The 22,502-nt window shown below is 40.9% G+C and overlaps 1 protein-coding gene across 1 annotated transcript in view; it reads left to right on the top strand.

Moving 5' to 3' along the window:
• LOC308088123 (formin-binding protein 1-like) overlaps positions 1–15,408 on the top strand; it is a gene marked incomplete at its 3' end in the record, with an annotated part of 35,913 nt that extends 20,505 nt beyond the window's left edge. Inside the window, exons 13-18 of the mRNA XM_080432489.1 lie at positions 283–392; positions 792–924; positions 2,131–2,285; positions 4,850–4,989; positions 6,708–6,866; positions 15,380–15,408. Coding sequence (XP_080288615.1) covers positions 283–392; positions 792–924; positions 2,131–2,285; positions 4,850–4,989; positions 6,708–6,866; positions 15,380–15,408 — 726 coding nt within the window. The remainder of the gene's footprint in view (positions 1–282; positions 393–791; positions 925–2,130; positions 2,286–4,849; positions 4,990–6,707; positions 6,867–15,379) is intronic.
• Between the last annotated feature and the right edge of the window lie 7,094 nt (positions 15,409–22,502).

Genomic DNA, 22,502 nt, shown 5'->3' with positions numbered 1-22,502 from the left:
CCTGCCTGTCTGTCTGTCTGTCTGTCTGTCTGTCTGTCTGTCTGTCTGTCTGTCTGTCTGTCTGTCTGTCTGTCTGTCTGTCTGTCTGTCTGTCTGTCATCCCATTCTTGTTTTTACAAGAATACATGCATATTGAGTGATCTGATGGTGTAATTGACTGATCAATTGAGTCTTTCTTCGTAAACGCTGTGTACATCTTATTGCAAGTAAAAACATCTGAGTGTGTGCGTATGCGTGCGCGTGCACGTGTGTGTGTGTGTGTGTGTGTGTGTGTGTGTGTAGGGCTCAGGCTCTGAAGACTGTAGTCACCTTCCTCCTGAACAGCGACGAAAGAAACTTTCGTCCAGAATCAGCAGCATCAACGCAGAGATCCAGAGAGAGAGAGAGCAACGGTACACACACACACACACGCACACACACACACACACACACACACACACACACGCGGCGCACATGTGGCGCATCATGAGCTTGTAGATCTGCTATTTTCAAAAAAAAATGATACATTTGAAAAGTTGAAATGGGACATTCTGCATAATGAGTATTTTAACTTTTTGTACTTTAAGTACATTTTGATACCAATACCTTTGTACTTTTACTCAAGTAAATTTTGATTACCAGACTTTTAATTGTAACAGAGTATTTCTACATTGTGAGCACTTTTTCCACCGCTGATAGTAATACAATCCTGTGTGTGTGTGTGTGTGTGTGTGTGTGTGTGTGTGTGTGTGTGTGTGTGTGTGTGTGTGTGTGTGTGTGTGTGTGTGTGTGTGTGTGCGTGCGTCTCTCAGAGATGCTCTGCTGAAGATGAGGGAGGTGTATGAGAGGACCGTAGGGATGGGAGACCCCAACAGCCTGGAGCCCAGGCTGGAGGAGGTCTCTCTGAACCTGGACAAACTGCAGCAAGACCTCCACAGACACCAGGTAACACACACACACACACACACACACACACCTGATCTCCAGAGATCTCCGTAACATTGCACGGATCCAGTGCACTTCATTCCGTGGATAGTCGCCTAGAAACCCAGAAATTGCGTGCATATGTACGGCGAGTCCCACGGTGGGCGTAACCAGTCGCAACCCGGAAAAACCCGGAAGCAGAGCAGTCCCCACAACAACATTTACGATTCTGTGCCTATCGGTACATAACTCAAACGGCGCTGAGTAGGCACAAGGGAATGTCGCAACGTTCGGGACGGCAACTCGCTCGCTTTAGCTCGCTCGGTGGCCCCTTACGTGGCGACAATTCTCTCGAGACTGCGCGCCTCCGAAATGGTTTAGTCACAATGGGGGAGATGCAAGGCGGCTATGCACGGAATTTCGGGTTTTCCAGTTGTCTATGCACAGAATTTCAAAAACGTTCAAAGAGAACGTTTCCTCTGGAGATCGGGTTGCACACACACACACACACACACACACACACACACACACACACACACACACACACACACACACACACACACACACACACACACACACACACACATACACACACATACACACACACACACACACACACACACACATTCATATTACATACCTATACAAGACATATTGGAACTAGAAGAAGTTCTCCTCGGAGCACAGGTCTCAGGATGGAATATGGGAAATTGATCACTGGACTATAGAGATAATGTGTACTGATTTGCATGATGTTTGGACACATTTTGCAGGGGTAATACAAAACAATTGTTTTGCATAAAATCTGCCTCCTGGTGGCGCTATAACAGGACAATGTGAAAAGGGTGGCATTTCTTCCTCGGCCTAGTGGGAATGTGCGTGCAAAGTTTCACGGCAATCGGACGCTGCCGTTTATGATTTGAGGCATTTTGTTCAAAATGAGCCACTCCACGCCGATGTGAAAAATGCAGGTCAGAGTTTTTTCCTTGGTCTCTAGGGAGTGTGTGTGTGAAGTTTCACACATATCGGTGCAGTTACAGGAACAAAAATGTATCGCCTGTCATAGCACCACCATGAGGCTGATTTGGGAAAAAAAGTTTTTGTTAACCATAATTACCTTGGTGTGTGTGTGTGTGTGTGTGTGTGTGTGTGTGTGTGTGTGTGTGTGTGTGTGTGTGTGTGTGTGTGTGTGTGTGTGTGTGTGTGTGTGTGTGTGTGTGTGTACAGGGTTGGCTAGCGGAGACGGATAGCAGGCTAGCGGAACACAGCGGCAGAAGACAGAGCGGAGGTGGCGGGTTCAACTCCGAAGCCACAACGCCTGGCAGCAGTAGCCTCAATCAACTGGACAACCTCAACCACCAGGGACCAGCGAGTAGAGAGAGGTAACTAACACACTAACTAACACACTAACTAGTAGAGAGAGGTAACTAACACACTAACTAACACACTAACTAGTAGAGAGAGGTAACTAACCCACTAACTAGTAGAGAGAGGTAACCATCACACTAACTAACCCTCTAACTAGTAGAGAGAGGTAACTAACACACTAACTAACCCACTAACTAGTAGAGAGAGGTAACTAACACACTAACTAGTAGAGTGAGGTAACCATCACACTAACTAACCCTCTAACTAGTAGAGAGAGGTAACTAACACACTAACTAACCCACTAACTAGTAGAGAGAGGTAACTAACACACTAACTAACCCATTAACTAGTAGAGAGAGGTAACTAACACACTAACTAACACACTAACTAGTAGAGAGAGGTAACCAACACACTAACTAAGCCATTAACTAAGCCATTAACTTAGTAGAGAGAGGTAACCAACACACTAACTAAGCCATTCACTAGTAGAGAGAGGTAACCAACACACTAACTAACCCACTAATTAGTAGAGAGAGGTAACCAACACACTAACTAAGCCATTCACTAGTAGAGAGAGGTAACCAACACACTAACTAACCCACTAACTAGTAGAGAGAGGTAACTAACACTCTAACTAACCCACTAACTAGTAGAGAGAGGTAACTAACACACTAACTAACCCATTAACTATTAGAGAGAGGTAACCATCACACTAACTAACCCATTAACTAGTAGAGAGAGGTAACCATCACACTAACTAACCCACTAACTAGTAGAGAGAGGTAACCATCACACTAACTAACCCATTAACTAGTAGAGAGAGGTAACCATCCCACTAACTAACCCATTCACTAGTAGAGAGAGGTAACCATCACACTAACTAACCCATTAACTAGTAGAGAGAGGTAACCATCACACTAACTAACCCATGAACTAGTAGAGAGAGGTAACCATCACACTAACTAAGCCATTAACTAGTAGAGAGGTGTAACCATCACACTAACTAACACACTAACTAGTAGAGAGAGGTAACTAACCCATGAACTAGTAGAGAGAGGTAACCATCACACTAACTAAGCCATTAACTAGTAGAGAGGTGTAACCATCACACTAACTAACCCACTAACTAGTAGAGAGAGGTAACTAACCCACTAACTAGTAGAGAGAGGTAACTATCATCTAGGAATAAATAACATTTCCATTAATCATTGTTAAAGTGCATCTACAAGTTAGTAAAATAATAATAAATAGTACAAAATAAATACACATAACTATACAGTAAACTATACTATACAATAAATACATAAATACAGCGTAACGATAGTTCATGTAAACACGGAAGGCAGGAGGTTTATGCTACGTTCACTCTCCCCGGACCCCCCCCCCCCCCAATTCATTCGTTAACAAGCTAATTCATACATTCTCCCACAATCAGTATGTTCAACCTCGCGTCATTCTCATTCGCTACAACCTAACTCACACACGCCCTCATACCCGTTTGAGGTGTTTGATTTCAGAATCTGTTGTCCTGCTTGCAGCAGGTAAACTGTAATATCACATGAGCAGATCACACCGCCACATCTGAACGCAATGTCATTGCAGTACATGGTTAAAGGGATATTTCACTTTCAAAAAAACTTTTGGTCATTGTATCATCTACTCAGGCCTTTGTGAGCCCCCCAGACAGTTTTTAAGTTGCTCGATTCAGTATTTAGATATTTGATATTAGTTTTATCAGACACGCCCCCTTCCTATACAAACCCATTGTAACTTCAAACTCCATTTTAACCATGTTAGATTCATCAAAAACACCCGTCCTTGGTTCTGGTGACTCATACCGCCCCCTAATACGTGAGGGGGCCGTGTTTTTTCAATTACTTTTTTCATTTATTTTTTATATTTCTTTTGGAAAATGAAAAAAATGTAACTCAATAAAAAAATAAAATAAAATAAATGAAAAGATTAATCGAAAAAACACGGCCCCCTCACGCATTAGGAAGGCAGGGTGAGTCACCAGAACCAAGGACGGGTGTTTTCGATGAATCTAACATGGTTAAAATTGAGTTTGAAGTTACAATGGGTTTGTATAGGAAGGGGGCGTGTCTGATAAAATGAATATCAAATATCTAAATACTGAATCGAGCAACTTTAAAAACTGTTTGGGGGGCTCACAAAGGCCTGAGTAGACGACAAAAATACCAAAAGTTTTTTTGAAAGTGTAATATCCCTTTAATATTGCAGTAAATGGTTATATACTGTATGCAATATGGTAAATGGTTAATAAATGGTATTGGTTATTGGTTGGTATCAGAATGTCATAAACTGGCATACTCACCGATACCAGCATCGTAGGCAGTATGTCGGCAGCTTTTCTGATACTGGTTTCGGTGTCGGAACAAAAAAGAAAAAAGGACCAAAAAAGTACCAATCATATCATAGACCAGCCTATTTCCTGCTGACCTGTCTGTCTGTCTGTCTGTCTGTCTGTCTGTCTGTCTGTCTGTCTGCCTGTCTGTCTGTCTGTCTGTCTGTCTGTCTGTCTGTCTGCCTGCCTGTCTGTCTGCCTGTCTGTCTGTAGTCCTGATGGCAGTTACACAGAGGACCAGAGTACAGAACATCATTTCAAAACGCGTCAAAGCTCCGAGTTTGACGACGACTTCGACGATGAGGAGCCTCTACCCAGCATCGGTACCTGCAAATCCCTTTACCCGTTCCAAGGTATTCTATTGTGTTCTATTGTTGTTGTTATTATTACTATTACTATTACTATTACTATTACTATTACTATTACTATTACTATTAATACTATTATTACTATTACTATTACTATTACTATTATTATTACAATTACTATTACTATTACTATTACTATTACTATTAATACTATTATTACTATTACTATTACTATTACTATTATTATTACTATTATTATTATAAAAATCGAGATATACAATGTTATACATTTCGTTCAGCCCTACCTTCTGTCAGCCGAGGAGGTCTTATTTTTAATGTGGCCGCAGTATATTAGCATTATTTTTTATATTATATTATTATTATTATTATTATAATATATAAGCAAAACATCAAACTGGGCCAGAATGGACCCAATGTTACCTCTGTGTTATGGTGTTATTTTTGGAACGCCCTCGTAGTTGACCACAAATAGAACCAGCCAATTGAACTGTTGGAACTGTTGAACAAGCTCCTCATTGCAGTCAGAGCTGCAGACTCACTCCTTAATTTTCCGCCGTAATCTGAAGACTCTCCTCTTCAGACTCCACCTTTAACCCCGTAGCACTTGCCCTAGCCTCGACGACCTTGCAGTCTCATACACACAGTAGGTTAAATAGTCATTTAGATAGCATGTTATTAAAAATACCTCAAATCTTTACTTAGGTACAGTAATTGAGTAAATATAATTAGTTACTTTACACCACTGTTGTTCTATAAATCTAATTATTTAACCACCCACACACATTACCAGGTATTGTTTAACTTCAAATTGAATTATTCTACTTAAAATGGTTTATTATTATTATTATTATTATTATTATTATTATTATTATTACAAATTGCATTGTTTGTTTTTAATGTCAATAATTAAAGTAGCTATTCTTCTTAATACATTAAAAGAAAAAGGTGATATGCATAGTTAGTAGCAGTGTCTGAGTGCGTGTGAGCGTGCATGTGCGTCCGCAACTGGTTCCGGCCCCCATCAAGTCACCATTTGACCAATCTGGCCCTCACCCCAAAATGAGTTTGACACCCCTGATTTAGACAGATGGCAGGTTTATTTGTAGACCTGGCATCCTATAGTTTCTATAGTTTCAAAGTACAGGTTATTTATCTTTTGGATATTATACTGTTTAGACCAGTGGTTCTCAGCCAGTGGTCCCGGGGGGGGGGGGTTCCAGGTGGTCCCCAGCTAAATGATGGATAGTTGGTAACCAAATGGACCATTATTAGATATTTAACTCTTGAGAGCGTAAAATGTAAAATGCTCTGATTGTTAAACATCTGCATTACTTAATTTACAGGAAGTCACACTATTAGAGAATGTAGAATAATTGTTATTTTGATCAACGTTTGCCTGTTTATCTCTCCTATGGAACCAACATCAACACAACATGGATGGAATTGTGGACAAAGTCCAACGACAACTAAATATTCTAAGTCCTGGGTCTGAGAGTCTCAACAAACGGTGGTTCTGTGACTCCAATGCCGAATAAATAATGGTCCCTTGATTGGGTTGAAAACCACTGGTTTAGAGTGATGCTGGGTTCTTGGTTTACCTGTGAACCTAGTTTACTGAGACACTACACTGTCTCTATGCATTCGATGTGTGTGTTTACCTTGCTCACTGTAAGTCGCTCTGGATAAAGAGCGTTCTGCTAAATTTGCCTAAATTGTAATTGTAATTATTTGTGTGGTTCCAGGCCAGAACGAAGGCACCATCTCCATGGTGGAGGGGGAACTACTTTCTGTGGTGGAAGAAGACAAAGGGGACGGCTGGACCAGAGTACGCAGGAACCCAGAGGAGGAGGGTTACGTTCCCACGTCATACATCAAAGTCTTCCTGGACAGCAATGCTAAAGGTGCTATGACCTACATATGAACTACATATGAACTACATATTAACTACGTGTGAACTACATATGAACTACATATTAACTACATGTGAACAGTGGTGGAAAAAGTACCCAAATTCCTTACTTAAGTAAAAGTACCAATACTGCAATATAAAAATACTCTGTTACAAGTAAAAGTCCATAATTAAAAATTTACTTGAGTAAAAGAACAAAAGTATTGGCATCAAAAAGTACTTAAAGTACCAAAAGTAAAAGTACTAAATATTTGAAAATAGCCGATCTACAAGCTCACAACGCGTCGCGATGCGACGCGTTGTGAGCTTGTAGATCTGCTATTTTCAAATAGTCTAGGTTTAAAATAGGTTTAAAGTGGTTAGTGTATGTTTCATATCATAATTTATATCTGAAAAGTAACTAGTAACTAAAGTTCTCAAATAAATGTAGTGGAGTAAAAGTACAATATTTGCCTCTGAGATGTAGTGGAGTAGAAGTAAAAGTATTGGAAATTGGAAATACTCAAGTAAAGTACAAATACCTCAAAATTGTACTTAAGTACAGTACTTAAGTAAATGTACTTAGTTACTTTCCACCACTGCATGTGAACTACATATGAACTACATATGATGTCTTGTATATAACCTACTGGTATATTTAACCTCCATAGACTCCCCATGCAAACTAGATCAATCATCTTCTACATTATGAACGTATGGGTGCATTAATGACATGTACAGTATCATACCGCCTACATAATGACCTGTGTCTGATCCACATAGTTATATGAGTACATATCCTGATGAACTTTGACCTTTATAAGACGCACACGTGACCTCCCTGTTGACCTGTGGCTGCCTGTGGGTGCTACCTTGTAGAGCGTGTGCGTGTGCGTGTGCGTGTGCGTGTGTGTGTGTGTGTGTGTGTGTGTGTGTGTGTGTGAGTGTTTTCATACTGTGTGTCAGTCATCAATCATCACATGCCTGTGTGTAGCAGCTTACTGATGATGTCACATTTTGTGTCTTGCAGTGTTAATTTTGACAGCAATTATTCTTAATTTTTCTTTTGTCATAGTCTTTTGAACAGAATTCCATTTAGTTTTTATTTTTGTTTGTTCTAAGTAGAGATGGAAAGGAAACAGGGGGAGAGAGGGGGCACGGCGGCGCCCCGGCGCAGTCGGTAGCGCTGTCGCCTCACAGCTAGAAGGTCCTGGGTTCGATTCTCGCCGGGGACGCTGTGGGCTCTGGGGGGCGTGTCCTCTCCTCCGCGTCATCAGCGCCCATACCCTAGGTAGGGTTGGTGAAAAGGGCCTCTCTGTGTGGAGTTTGCATGTTCTCCCCGTGTCCCCTAGGGTAGGTACCCTCACAAAAACATGTAGTAATCCTGGTCTCTATACTGCCTCCCCCTGGTCAGCCGGGGCACCTGATGGAGGGGAAAGGAACTGGTTGGAATAACGTGTTCCTTCCACGCGCTACGTGGAGAAACTCCCCCCTGTCAGGTGATCAGAAGCGGCTTGCTAGCTGTCATGCACTGAAGGAAGCATGAGCTCAGTTCGGGGCTCTCCCCAGGCTGGCAGAGGGAGAGTAGCGCCCAGGATTACAAGCTTAGGCATTGGTACTGGGTGAAAAAATGGGTTACACAATCGTGGGATAAAAAAAAAAAGAGCAAAGACCATTAGGAACAGGACTCGAACCCGCGGTGCGCTGTCAGGCTGCTTATGAGCCTATAGGTGCCCGGACCTCTAGGCCAGGTCAGGGCCAGAATTCCATTTAGTTTTAGTTATATTTGAGCACTGTAGCTACACTGTAGCTACACTGTAGCTACACTGTAGCTACACTGTAGCTCAATGGTCTGATCCAGCGCTAGTACATTTTACGCATGCATTTTAATGATGATAATGATCAGATCTAAAAAAAAACTAAAACAAGAGCAAGTCGCATAGGCGCGGGTTTTTAGCCTCGGCGGACCTGGGATGGAGTTATGATTTTTTTCTACAGTACCACTCGTCCTAGGATATCATAACATCATATAAAAGGCAAGAAAAACGTTGGGCGGAATTCTCCTTTAATCATACCAAAGGATGATGTTACCTGTGTGTGTGTGTGTGTGTTTGTGTTTTTATGCATTCATGTATGTATGTATGTATGTATGTATGTATGTATGTATGTATGTATGTATGTATGTATGTATGTATGTATGTATGTATGTATGTATGTATGTATGTATGTATGTATGTATGTATGTATGTATGTATGTATGTATGTATGTATGTATGTATGTATGTATGTATGTATGTATGTATGTATGTATGTATGTGTGTATGTATGTATGTATGTATGTATGTATGTATGCATCATAGGGATCGTTGATAGGGATCGATTAGTCGTGCATCCCTAGTATATATGTATTCTGATGTACTGTATGTATATTGATGTGCATGCATGCATATGCATATATTCAGACAGTGCATGCGTACGTACGTACGTACATATGTATGAATGTATGTATGTATGTATGTATGTCCCCCAACATATTTGGGCAAGACTAACATCATATCATACTGATGATGAAGTCGTGATGTCATTGCTGTCCATATTAACCCATTGAGACCTGAAGCCGATTCTACATGTCTCCTAAATCTCAACAGTATTCTGAAAAACCTATGTTTCTATATCAGTGGTGCTCAATCTTTTTCAGGTCAAGGACCCCCAAAATTATATGTATTTGGCTGCGGACCCCCATCAAAATATTTTGTTCCAGGGACCCCAAGAAGCAAAGATTTGAGTTAAAAATGTTCGCTTTAAAAATATATATATTCAAAGATTTGCACACATTTTCACGATTTTTCAAAAATAGCAGATCTACAAGCTCGTAGCGCGGCACTCGGTGCCGCGCTATGAGCTTGTATATCTGCTATTTTTGAATAGCCAAAGTGTAAAATAAAGCTTTTTAGCTCAAAACAAAAAATGACACAGTTCCAGGTCTTAATGGGTTAATATAGCTACAGGCTGCACAGGGAAGCCCCGCCTTCATTAGACCCTGTCTTGTTTTTATAAATCTTTGTAGAAATGTGCCATCTAGTGGCGGTCAGCCGCCAGCACAGGGGCTAAGTGTTCTCTGCTTATGACATTCTGACCAAAACAAATGTATAAATAAACCTTGATAGGCTCAACGAAAAAGAAAACCACAATCAGCTTTAGCTTTGATATTAATATTGATTTCTATTCACTTTTAAAGCCAATATTTTAAGATTAAAGATTACGCTTTGTTTTAGCTTTTATTTTAATTCACTCATTTTCATCTTTCTCGCTTTACGGTAGTTGGCACACGACCCACAACACTCAAAGACATCTGACGATTTACTTCAATTCACTTTTACTTAACCCATTAAGACCTGAGACGAATAAAAAAAAAATCTAAATCCTAACAGTTTTTGGAAAAAAAATCAAAAACATATTTTTTCATATTTTTTCAAAAATAGCAGATCTACAAGCTCATAGCGCGGCACTCGGTGCCGCGCTATGAGCTTGTATATCTGGTATTTTTGAATAGCCAAAGAAATCTAAAGTGACACAGATGCGTTCCAGGTATTAATGGGTTAAGTAAAAGTACCAATACGGCAATGTAGATATACTCTGTCACAGGTAGAAGTTCCGTATTAAAAATGTGCTTGAGTAAAAGTACAAAGGTATCGGCATCAACATATACTTGAAGTACCAAGAGTAAAAGTACTCATTGTGCAGAATGTCCCATGCATTTCACAAGTTCAAAATGTATAAAAAAAACTTTTGAAAATAGCCGATCTACAAGCGTGACAACCTCATAATCTCTGGCACTCCCAAAAAAATAACCGGACGATTCAGAAGCACTTTATTAACAGTCGTAACAAGCTCCGACATTTGCAGTTTTAACTCTTTGACTGCCAATGATCCCTGGATCACCCAAGAAGAGTACACACCCAGAAATCACGTGCTCACAACGATCAGTGTTAACAGGATTTATAAAAGTAAAATTTTCTCTGCTTTCTGTCGTTTTGGGCGAAAACAAGCCACGTTCTGGATTATCCCGACGGCACGCTTTTTTTCCCCCGATCCTCCCAGACCCCCGTACGTGTAATGAGGCGATCGCCGGGTGGATCGCTGTGAAAAATTATATTCTATGATTTTTCAAAAGGTTAGTAAAAAAAAAACGCTCGGCCGTGGCTTTGACACTTTTCTGAAAAACTCTGGCAGTTAAAGAGTTAAGAAAGGAGGAAAGAAAGAAGGCGTGTACACGGTGCATGACATTTAACATAAGGTGCATGGTTAAAGGTAACAGTGGCATGAGTCAGCCCGCCCTTACCCGCAGGGATTTAATTTCTGACTTCACGCAGTCAATTTCTGGCCGCCACTCCCTCCCACAACAAAAAAAATTAAGTGCCATAAAGTCGCGCATAGTACAGCAATATTACCGTCCAGTCCTGTATAACTGCAATATTTCTATTTAGATCCAAAAACATTACAAAACAGAATGAGAGCGTGAGGGAGCGTGTGTGAGTGAGCGAGGGGACAGTTTATTTGTGAGCAGTTGCACTATGGAGAGATGGACAGTTTGTGTATATTAAGACGAGCTGCACGAGAGAGAGAGAGAGAGAGAGAGAGAGAGAGAGAGAGAGAGAGAGAGAGAGAGAGAGAGAGAGAGAGAGAGAGAGAGAGAGAGAGAGAGAGAGAGAGAGAGAGAGAGATTCCGTAACACAGTAGGGTAAATTAGGTTATCCTCTGAATGAATGTAGACATTCATTAATTGCTAAAGTAAAGCATGCTCTATCTGGTTTATTGCGGGACAGTGCGTGCATTTGCGGGGCCGCAAATTGACCGTCTGTTCCCGCCCGCGCCCGCAACATTTGCGTTGGGTCTGCGAAGGTACCGATGCAGGGCTCTAGTCAGAGGGTCTGATGGGATTCTGCCCGTTCTCTCCACTCTGCCGCCCAAGTTGTCAGGAAGTCCAGTTGGACATTAGGTCGCTGAGCTTCGTGTTGAGCTTTGGCAGGAACTATGGTGTTGAACGCTTTTATGTTGCTGCTTCTGGAAGGGTTGACGTTAAAGGCATTGGTCATATTTATTCTAGGGTTAGAGGCTATGCTTTTGGCAGGTCTAATGCTGATGGCGTTGCCAATATGTATATTAAAGGGAAACTTTGCCGATTTGAAATCCCATTTTTCTGTAAAATACACAGTTTCATGTCATCAGACGGGTGCCGTGTCATTGTTCCGACGGCGCATTGTTCTGACGGTTACTAACCCTATACCTAACCCTAACCCTAACCGCACGCGGAAGCCACGTAGTCGGAGTAATGGGATGTCGCACTTATGGGCAGTCCCCATCAGACGTACGTCTGATGATATGAAACTGAGAAATTAGCCACTTAACAGTTTTCTTACTCAGGATTTGTTATATAAGAACATAATCGATACGCACACTCAAGAGCGCACTTACGTACGTTTGTGTGCTGACATGCCAAATACTTGGTTCTTGCATATTCTTCGATTCCACGCTCGGTTGTATAATATAGTAATAATATAGGAGTTAAATTACATTATTTGTTTATCATGCACAATATATTTCTATAATAATTGTTCTCAACGGGCCTGAAGATTTAAATACGAGAGAGAGAGAGAGAGAGAGAGAGAGAGAGAGAGAGAGAGAGAGAGAGAGCGAGAGAGGGAGAGAGAGAGAGAGAGAGAGTTTATTTGTGCTGCAACTTTGATACATGAGGGCCAATGAACCTTATTTACATCCTTTATTTATTTAATTATTTATTTATTTATAACTTAATCAGTTGTGTGCCCTTCTCTGTTCCAGTAATAACATCATATGCATTGATGTCTAGTTGATGTTGATTATTATGAGCTGCCTAATTCAATAAATAAATTAACAAAATGAAACCATTTTCTGCTCACTTCCTGCAGAGGTGCTGTACATGTTATTATTTAATTAAAAAGAGAAATATGTTTGCAGCCGGCCGAGTTGGACCCTCTTTAGACTTTAGAATAATAGAGCACCAAAGTCTGACGTCATTTATGCATCCTACCTTGGTCGAGTTGTTTTCCCCCCATTCTGAAAACCCATAGACGTGTTTAATATTGCGGCATATAAGAACCGTGTTCCAAAAAAAAATTAAACGAACCCGGCGGTTTAACTCATATGGATATGAAGCATCAACTGACGGTGAGAAAACGCTAATGTTACTTCCGGCAAATTAATTACATTTTCGCCAGAAACAGACTGTATCTAATATGAGTGACTGACTATCATAAACGATACAGAGCCTCCTCCCTGACAATATCTATATATATAATAGAAACGATATAGAGCCACCTCCCTGACAATATCGCCGGGAGAATTTCTTAATTTTTGAACCACAATTCTTAAGTGAGACGATTCTAAGATGACCCAACTTTATTTTCAATAGAGAAAAACTTCCGGATGAGCGAGTGACATCAGAACTTTTGTTACTCTATAGGCTTTCATTCTTCTTCACTTCACATTCTCTGAACTTTATTTCCGTCTGTGATTTTCTGCATGCAGCTTTGCACACGGCCCTGCAGGCATGCCCTTTTATGGGGATTGGTGGGCCGTCTACCTATTATGCTAATTAAGAAGAATGCTAATTTGGGATTGCGATTAGCTCTGGTCCATAGCGTTAGAAGGAGTTCTCCTTATCGCTATGGGACTTTCCAGCCTTTGCGTACCACAGGCTGCGCAGCCTCTCGTCTTTAGTCAAAAATAAAAAATACACTTTTGCTACTCACCAATACAAAGACGGTTTTAAGATGTTGAAAGCCTACTTTCCTTAGTGGGAACACTCTGAGCGAGGGGCTCAGAGTGAGGTGGGGGACCCCACGCAGTGGTGGAAAGTAACTAAGTACATTTACTTAAGTACTGTACTTAAGTACAATTTTGAGGTATTTGTACTTTACTTGAGTATTTCAAATTTCCAATACTTTCACTTCTACTCCACTACATCTCAGAGGCAAATATTGTACTTTTACTCCACTACAATTATTTGAAAACTTTAGTTACTAGTTACTATTCAGATATACATTTTTATATTATATAAAACATATATTAAACATATATTAACCACTTTAGCCTTATTTTATACCTAGGCTATTTGAAAATAGCCGATCTACAAGCGCACAACGCGTCGCATCGCGACGCGTTGTGAGCTTGTAGATCTGCTATTTTCAAATATTTTAGTACTTTTACTTTTGGTACTTTAAGTACATTTTGATGCCAATACTTTTGCACTTTTACTCAAGTAAATTTTGAATTCCAGACTTTTACTTGTAATGGAGTAGCCTACTTCTACATTGCAGTATTGGTACTTTTACTCAAGTAAAGGAATTGATTACTTTTTCCACCACACTTTTTGGCCAGAAAATAAAATATTTTACCGGAAGGAAAAATCTAGTCAATAGAAAAATTCCATTGACCAGCTCTGTAGAGGGCGCTGTGGAGTAACCAAAAACATTGCTTCCTTGCGGTGAAATGTTTTCATTTCTGGCCAAAAAGTGTATTTTAGACGTGAGGTGGGGGGCTCAGAGTGTTCCCACTAAGTAGAGTAGGCTTTCAACTCCATAAAACCCTCTTTGTTTTGGCGAGTAGTGAAAGCGTATTTTTTATTTGTACTAGGGTGTGAGGGGAAAGGATTGAAAGTACCATAGCGTTAAGGAGAACTCCTTCTAACGCTATGGACCAGAGCTAGATTGCGATATACAGTATATCTGTAATTACCTGTACATTTTTGTAAAAATGCTGCTAAATGTAACGCTCTTGTACTTGTCCAAGACAAGACCTCAAACCCAATGTATATTCTTAATTGTACATTTGTATTATTATATTATTATAATTATTTTTTTGCTTGAATATATTATGTTAGATTGTAGCACAATTTGCAGAACAAGTCAACAACATTTCACGGCTTGCACTTAACACTTGCACTTGTACAAGTTAGTGACAAATAAAACCAAATAAAGTGCTCCAATTATTACATGTATTTATGTATTATTATTATTATTATTATGGTTTTATAGAGCCTGAAACAATAGAATAATTCAGGTCTCATTATTCAACATTCCCAAATTTGTTTCAATTGTATACGAGGAGTGCGTTGTAGAGCACAGTGCTGAAATGAATGGGAGGGAGCCATTTTAGTTGGCCTTTGATAAATACATTTACATATATTTTAATTTAATGATACTAATCTCTGAGGCCTTCTGTCTGAACCTGCCATTTCTAATCTGCATCTATATGTGTGTCTGTCTGTCCGTCTGTCTGTCTTTTGGCCTGTCTGTCCTTATGTCTGTCTGTCTATCTGTGTCTATTTTGTCCACCTGTCTGTCTGTCTGTCTGTCTGTCCACCCGTCTGTCTGTCTGTCTGTCTGTCTGTCTGTCTGTCTGTCTGTCTGTCTGTCTGTCTGTCTGTCTGTCTGTCTGTCTGTCTGTCTGTCTGTCTGTCTGTCTTGCTGCCTGTCTATGTTGTAGGCTTTGGGCAGACTAGTCGACTAGTCTAGTTGTAGACCAGTTCAGCCACTAGGAGGCGCTGTGGGAGACGTGAAGACTAGTCAACGAGAAGCAGCCAGAGGAAGTGATGCGTACAGGAAACAGGAAGTCTGGATTTGGTAACACTAACGCACTAACTCTCCACAAACACAAAACAAACCAAACAAAAAACATCAACACTTTGTCTTCTTAACATTAGAGACATGAATCACGTTTGTGGACGACCTGTTCAACATGCTGGGCTAAGGAGGGGACAGTCTTTGTGAGGACAGACAGACTCTTTGGAGACAGACAGTCTGTGTGAGGACAGACTCTTTGGGGACAGATAGTGTGGACAGACAGTGGAGACGGACAATATCTGTACAGACAGAGTCTCTTTAAGGACAGACGGTCTCAGTGGGGACAGACAGTCTCTGTGGGGACAGACAGCGGGGACAGACAGTCTCTGTGGGGACAGACAGAGGGGACAGACAGACTGTGTGAGGACAGACAGTCTTTGTGAGGACAGACAGTCTCTGTGGGGACAGACGGGTCACTAGCGTTTCCGAAGCTTATTTTCATGTCTTTGTCCTGGTCTGGTGGTTCATTACTATGGAGTCACTGTTTAGCAGCTTAGTGTCTCTGTGGGCGTCAGCTGTGGTTTGCATCATCTCATTGGCCTCGGGCTGCATGTCAATCATAAACACGTAGACGCCTCATTGGTCCTAGGCTGCAGGTCAATCCCGCCTCCACGTTGCGTAGGGCAACTAGTCGTGACTCCACTGCAACATAACATGACTGAGACTACGACTTCTGTTCTGTTTTATTGCCGTTACTATCTGTGTATGTAAGATAAGATGTGTTGGTATGAAACCCCAACTTGTTTTTATTTGTATTTAACCAAGTATCCTATATCATATCATAACATAACTACATGTCTGACATTTGTAATAAACCAAACTGCATGAAAAGTGGTTGAGAATTCAAGCCAGTTATGAGTCATGCAAAATACATTTGGAGGCGTGGCTTCCCCCACAAAATGTGGCGTCCGCGATGACGCATTGCTCCAATGAACTGCAGCGGCCAATGAGGTATCTATGTTTACATATCTATGGTTTGGATAGCCTGGGTGCTTGACTGATACCCTGAAATACTGTCTGTCTGCCTGTCTGTCTGTCTGTCTCTCTGTCTGTCTCTCTGTCTGTCTCTCTGTCTGTCTCTCTGTCTGCCTGTCTGTCTGCCTGTCTGTCTGTCTGTCTGTTAGTGGTAAGGGAAGGATGTGACAAGGAGCTGTTCCGTTGCCGTAGCATCAATGTTTCCTTTACACGCTTGTGCGAATAACTCAGCTTCCCCGCATCCATGGCAACCATGGTAACCATGGTAACCACTGTCCACAGATAAACAATCCCATTGCCTAGCAACCCCTCCTCTCTGTCCAGAGACCCTGTCTGTCCCACAGAGACCCTGTCTGTCCTACAGAGACCCTGTCTGTCCTACAACAGAGACAACACTAAAGGTCTTTGAACACTGAGTTGGATGCAGTTTGTAATTGGTCGGTAGCTTTTTGAACTGGGTTGGGTTGAAATAAAAAACATGACTTGCGGCCACAGCCACTTGTTGCAGTGTGTGTGTGTGTGTGTGTGTGTGTGTGTGTGTGTGTGTATCTGTGTGTGCGTGTGCGTGTGTGTGTGTGTGTGTGTGTGTGTGTGCGTGTGTGTGTTGCTTTCTAATGTGTGTTGTCCTTTTTTCTTTTTTATCTGTGTGCAAGGGGCTTAACTGTCTGTTTGTTTGTCTGTCTGTCTGTCCAACGGAGACACAAAAAACTAATACTGTCTGTCCTCACAATTAGACAACTGTCTCACCATGTGTAAACGTACCTGGCAATAACAATAAGACACAGAGACACTGTCCTCCAACGGACGGCCGCTCGCCTCACACACCTCTGGAGTTGAGACTGTAGTGTCCGTCCGTCCGTCCGTCCGTCCGTCCGTCCGTCCGTCCGTCCGTTCGTTCATTCATGTTCAGAACCGCCATAGCTGACCTTAATAAATGTGGACCTAATTAAAAGAAGGAAACAACCCACCCACTGACATTTATTACGTTCTTATTTATGTATTTATTTATGTATCTATTAATTTATTTATTTATGTGCGCCCTGTCCAGTCTGGTTCTGCAAATAAAGGCAAGGTTAGCTACGACTGTCGTCACTTAAAATCCTATACACACGCGAAGAGATCGGACAGATCTGATCAGGTTTTTGCTGTTATTGAAAATGTTGGTCTGACCATAAACAACAGAGACAGTTGATGTCATTAGTGCCGAATCGGACCTCAAACCAGAGGGCTTATTATAAGTTAACGGGACGCTCCATTCACACCAGCAGCGCCTGCGATATCTTCTACCAGTGGTTGGGAACTATCGTTCGCTTCGGTGACTCGAGTCGTTTTCTTTCTCGTTCACAAAAAAAAAGATCTCTCAGTTCTTAATTGATGAAAAGTTGTGATTTTTTGTTACTCGAGTAACGATAACGTTTGAAGAAGTGACCGGGATCGTTCCCGTTCACGCAAAAAAATCTTTCGCGAGCGTCACAAAACAAATTTCTATCACTCCACTATATCGCAAAATGGGTGTGGCCGAGGCCTGAGTGACACCCTCGTAAAGTAAGCAAGCCGTGTAATGCTCCGGGCGGATCAAAGCCAGCAGCTGTTAGCCAACAGCACCACTCACAGGCAGGGAGGAGAAGTACACACCTCTCCTCCCCATGCCTCCTTTTCCTGGCAGCTTGTTTGTAAAACTATTATATAGATAAACATTTTTTAAAACAATAGGCCAGTGCAGTTGCTCAATCTATAGCCTCGATCTCCAGGCTTTTATTTTCCGTCGCGTTTTGCTCAAAAAGAAAGCCTGGACCAAGCTGTTGATTTTTCTGGCATAGGAAGTGGGAGTCAACCTTTCATTTCCCCAACCAACCAGAGTGCAGTGGGCGTCGCTCCGAATGTTGTGACGTCAGGGCTCTCAATGCTGCACATTGGGGGAGGAGGAAGGGCACGAAGCGGGGCCGGGGCGGGCACACAGATCAGTGAACCAATGGGAGCCCACGGATGTTTTCGCCAGAGATTTTGAATCCGCCCCTCTATGCCAGATATCAGACGCGCTGGGGGAGGCTACTCTTAAAACTTTTCTTATCAAATAAGCAGACGTCCGTTTCCGTCCATCTGGAGTGATGCCCAGTGTGTACACGCCCAGTCCACGCCTCCGATTCGGAACACAGCGCGCTTCTTCCGGGGTTTTTTTGCCAATTATTTGGGGACCCACTTGCGATATAGTGACGGTCCAGTGGGCCCACAGTGGGCCCAGACCCACAGGTTAGGAATCGCTGCCATAATATACAGACGATGAACTGAACCTCGTGCGCTCTCACGGAACAAACGCGGTGGTGAAAATAGCACCACCTGCTGGTGTGAATTCAGCGTCTCTGTGTCTCTGAGTACCGCCGACTTCAGAGTGAAAAATCTTTTCTCTCGACAGAAGAAATGCTGGTTATTTACGGAAGTAGATATTTTATCATTTCAGTAGGATTTTCTTTTTTATTATTGTGAAATGTAAATGTTGACCTTTAAAGCGTGAAGGAGGACGTTATCGCTGTCTGTGGAAACCAGTGGGTTCCTAAACGTCTGAGCTCCAGAGCCAAAAGAGAATTTCTTTTGTAGATTTTCTTTGATTTTCTTTAGGAAATGCTTTTGAAAAAAAAAAATTTGCATTTGTATTTCATTTGTGAAAAAGTTTTTTTTTGAGGGGGGAGAGGGGGATTTTTTGAAAATGTTTTGAAAAAATAATAATGGAAAAAAAAATGTAGGAAAAAAAGAATAAAAATGATATTTGCTTACGATCCATAAAAATGGTTCCGCGACCCACGAAGGGGTCCCGACCCACTGCTTGGGATACACTGATGTTGACCAATGTTGACGGCAGCTCTCTGATGTCTGATCACGTGACTGTAAATACAAAACAATATCGTCGTTGTCGGGCAGAAACCTCGTATCTCCACATTTACATTTTGTGTGTTTTTTTTTTCCTTGGTACATTTATGTACTGCTACAGTGTCACAAAAAAAGTAGCAAAAATAGCAGATCTACAAGCTCACAAAGCGTCGCAATGCGACGCTTTGTGAGCTTGTGGATCAGCAATTTTTGGAAGACCGAAAAAAAAGTGAACGTTGTTAAAGCTGCACTATGTAACTTTCCTCTTCTATCCCAGATTTGACCCCGGGTCTCCTGCCAAGTGTCAGTGGTGGAAAAAGTACTCAAATGTTTTACTTAAGTAAAAGTATCAATACTGCAATGCAGAAGTACTCTGTTACAAGTAAAAGTCTGGAATTCAAAATTTACTTGAGTAAAAGTACAAAAGTATTGGCATCAAAATGTACTTAAACTACCAAAAGTAAGGGTACTAAAATGTTTGAAAATAGCAGATCTACAAGCTCACAACGCGTCGCGATGCGACTTGTTGTGAGCTTGCTATTTTCAAACAGCCTATTTATAAAATAGGGCTAAAGTGGTTAATGTATGTTTCATAATATCATAATTTATCTGAAAAGTAATTAGTAACTAAAGTTTTCAAGTAATTGTAGTGGAGTAAAAGTACAATATTTGCCTCTGAGATGTAGTGGAGTAGAAGTAAAAGTATTGGAAATTGGAAATCAAGTAAAGTACAAATACCTCAAAATTATACTTAAGTACAGTACTTGAGTAAATGTACTTAGTTACTTTACACCACTGCCAAGTGCTGACTTTTTTTTTTTACACCATTGAGCGAATAGAGTCTGCCTGCTCGCTCAGGGGATACATTGAATCTGGACCTTCATGTCTCACCTAGACACATGATCTTAAATGTCTCAATAGAAGAGCAGGGAGACCAAATACAACCACCCCGCTTGTATAAGTTATATTGCATTAACAAACTCTACCATACAGACATTTTAATTCATAAAAATAAAGTTACATAGTGTAACAAACTCTACCATACAGACATTTTAATTCATAAAAATAAAGTTACATAGTGTAACAAACTCTACCATACAGACATTTTAATTCATAAAAATAAAGTTACATAGTGCCGCTTAAGTCTTTGCAGGTTTTTATAAATATTGAACGAATGACAAGTATTAACAAGAGCTTAAAGGAGTAGTTCACCCCAAAAAAATCACTTATTTTCTATGAATTGACACCTCATGAAGCCTTGAATTCCTTTGAGATGTGTTTTTTTTTGTCTCATTCCTGAGCCTATCCTTTTACTTTTGGACATACAAGGTTTCCACCTGACATACTGTATATCACCTGCTGTATAATAGATGACTGGTGCTGCTGACTGGCGTCTCCCTGGGCCAATCAAATGTAACCTGAGCCCAGGGGACTCCGCCCCTTTATAACTCTACTCCCTACGGAAGCCCCACCCCTCTAGTACTCATGTAGCCCCCGCCCCTTTTACCCCCCCCCCTGCCCCCCCCCCCCCCCCCCCGTAAATGCTATATGAATGTTAGCTAGCTGTTTAGCCTCATATACTCATGTGTGTGAAATGTGAATAACATTTTTTTGATGCCCATGAAGCTATTAGGAAATTCATATCTTTTTCATTAATTTTTATAGTAAAACAAAATACAAATGATAATAATAACGACAATAATAATACTATTGCTTGAGTATTTATTGATTTGTATTGTTTTTAAGTCAACCAGAACTGCTTGTCTACTGGTTGTGGGAAGGGAAGCACTTATATGTGCAATTTTTATTTCATGGATGTTTCGAAGTTTTAAATTAAATCAAACTTGGAAAAAAAAGTTTGAGTTTGTCATTAATAATGGCTTGTGTTTGAAATATATATCTGTCTGTCTGTCTGTCTGTCTGTCTGTCTGTCTGTCTGTCTGTCTGTCTGTCTGTCTTGAACACTTTTTATCTACAATAATTCATAACAATTTATATCACTGTTGTGCACACATTCTCTCTAAAAAAAAAACAGTCGGAAACCTAGATAATACATTTAAAAGAAATTGTCAACTTAGTTGTCAATAAACACATTAGTATTGCTGAAAGAGGACTCTGTCCATCTTTTAGAGAGTCTTATATATTATATTGAGAGATAAAATGTTACAGAAAATATCCTGTAAATGATAGGCTCTCAAGGTGGGGTCTGAGGACCCCCAGGGGTCCTTGAGGGTGTTCCAGGGGGTCCATGGCTAAATGATTGATAGCTGGGAACCAAACGGGTACTTTTGGGTCGTGTGAGAGCGTACAAATGGAAACAAATGTAGGGGAGAATGGGGTAAGATGAGCCTGTGGGGTAAGTTGAACCGCCCCCTGTATCTTTAAAACTATACACGAGTTGTCAGTGGTGGAAAAAGTACTCAAATGTTTTACTTAGGTAAAAGTATCAATACTGCAATGTAGAAATACTACTGTTACAAGTAAAAGTCCGGAATTAAAAAGTACTTGAGTAAAACAGTACAAAGGTATTGGTATCAAAATGTATTTAAAGCACCAAAAGTAGAAAGTACTCATTATGCAGAAGTTTCCAAATGTATAAAATGTCAAAAAAGGGGGCGGCACCTGTCAGCGGGGAGTGTTGGGCGGGAGGAGAAGGACGAAGGCTCAAAAAGAGGGGGAAAAAACTAAACAAGTACAGTACTTGAGTAAATGTACTTTCCACCACTGATCAATATCAAGCTGGTGTCCTTGAATTGAAAACGTTATGAGAATGACTGCAGTAAACTTCATATCCAGCAGGTGTCAGTGTTTAACCATTTATGTTTACGGCGTGGCTCTGTCTGTGTGTCTGTGTGTTCTTGTCCAGAACTGATCTCACAAACCGCTGGACCGACCAGCGTCACACTTCTTGTGCACACTGCCAGTAGGCTAAGGAAGTACAAACATTTAATAATGAAGTACCTACATTACATACTACATATAAGTACAAACATTTAATAATGAAGTACCTACATTATATACAAGTACAAGTACAAACATTTAACTCATTCAGTGCCACAGTGTTTTCTGGCAGTGTGCTCCCAGTGCCAACATTTATAGGCATTTTTACTACTTACTAAAAGACCTACAGAATATTTTGTGCTTTG

The sequence above is a fragment of the Gymnoscopelus braueri genome, assembly GCF_963280865.1.
Source record: "Gymnoscopelus braueri genome assembly, chromosome: 7".
NCBI classification, from domain to species: Eukaryota; Metazoa; Chordata; class Actinopteri; order Myctophiformes; family Myctophidae; genus Gymnoscopelus; species Gymnoscopelus braueri.
Note: the sequence above shows the minus strand (reverse complement) of the source record. Positions and strands in the feature narration are given on the sequence as shown.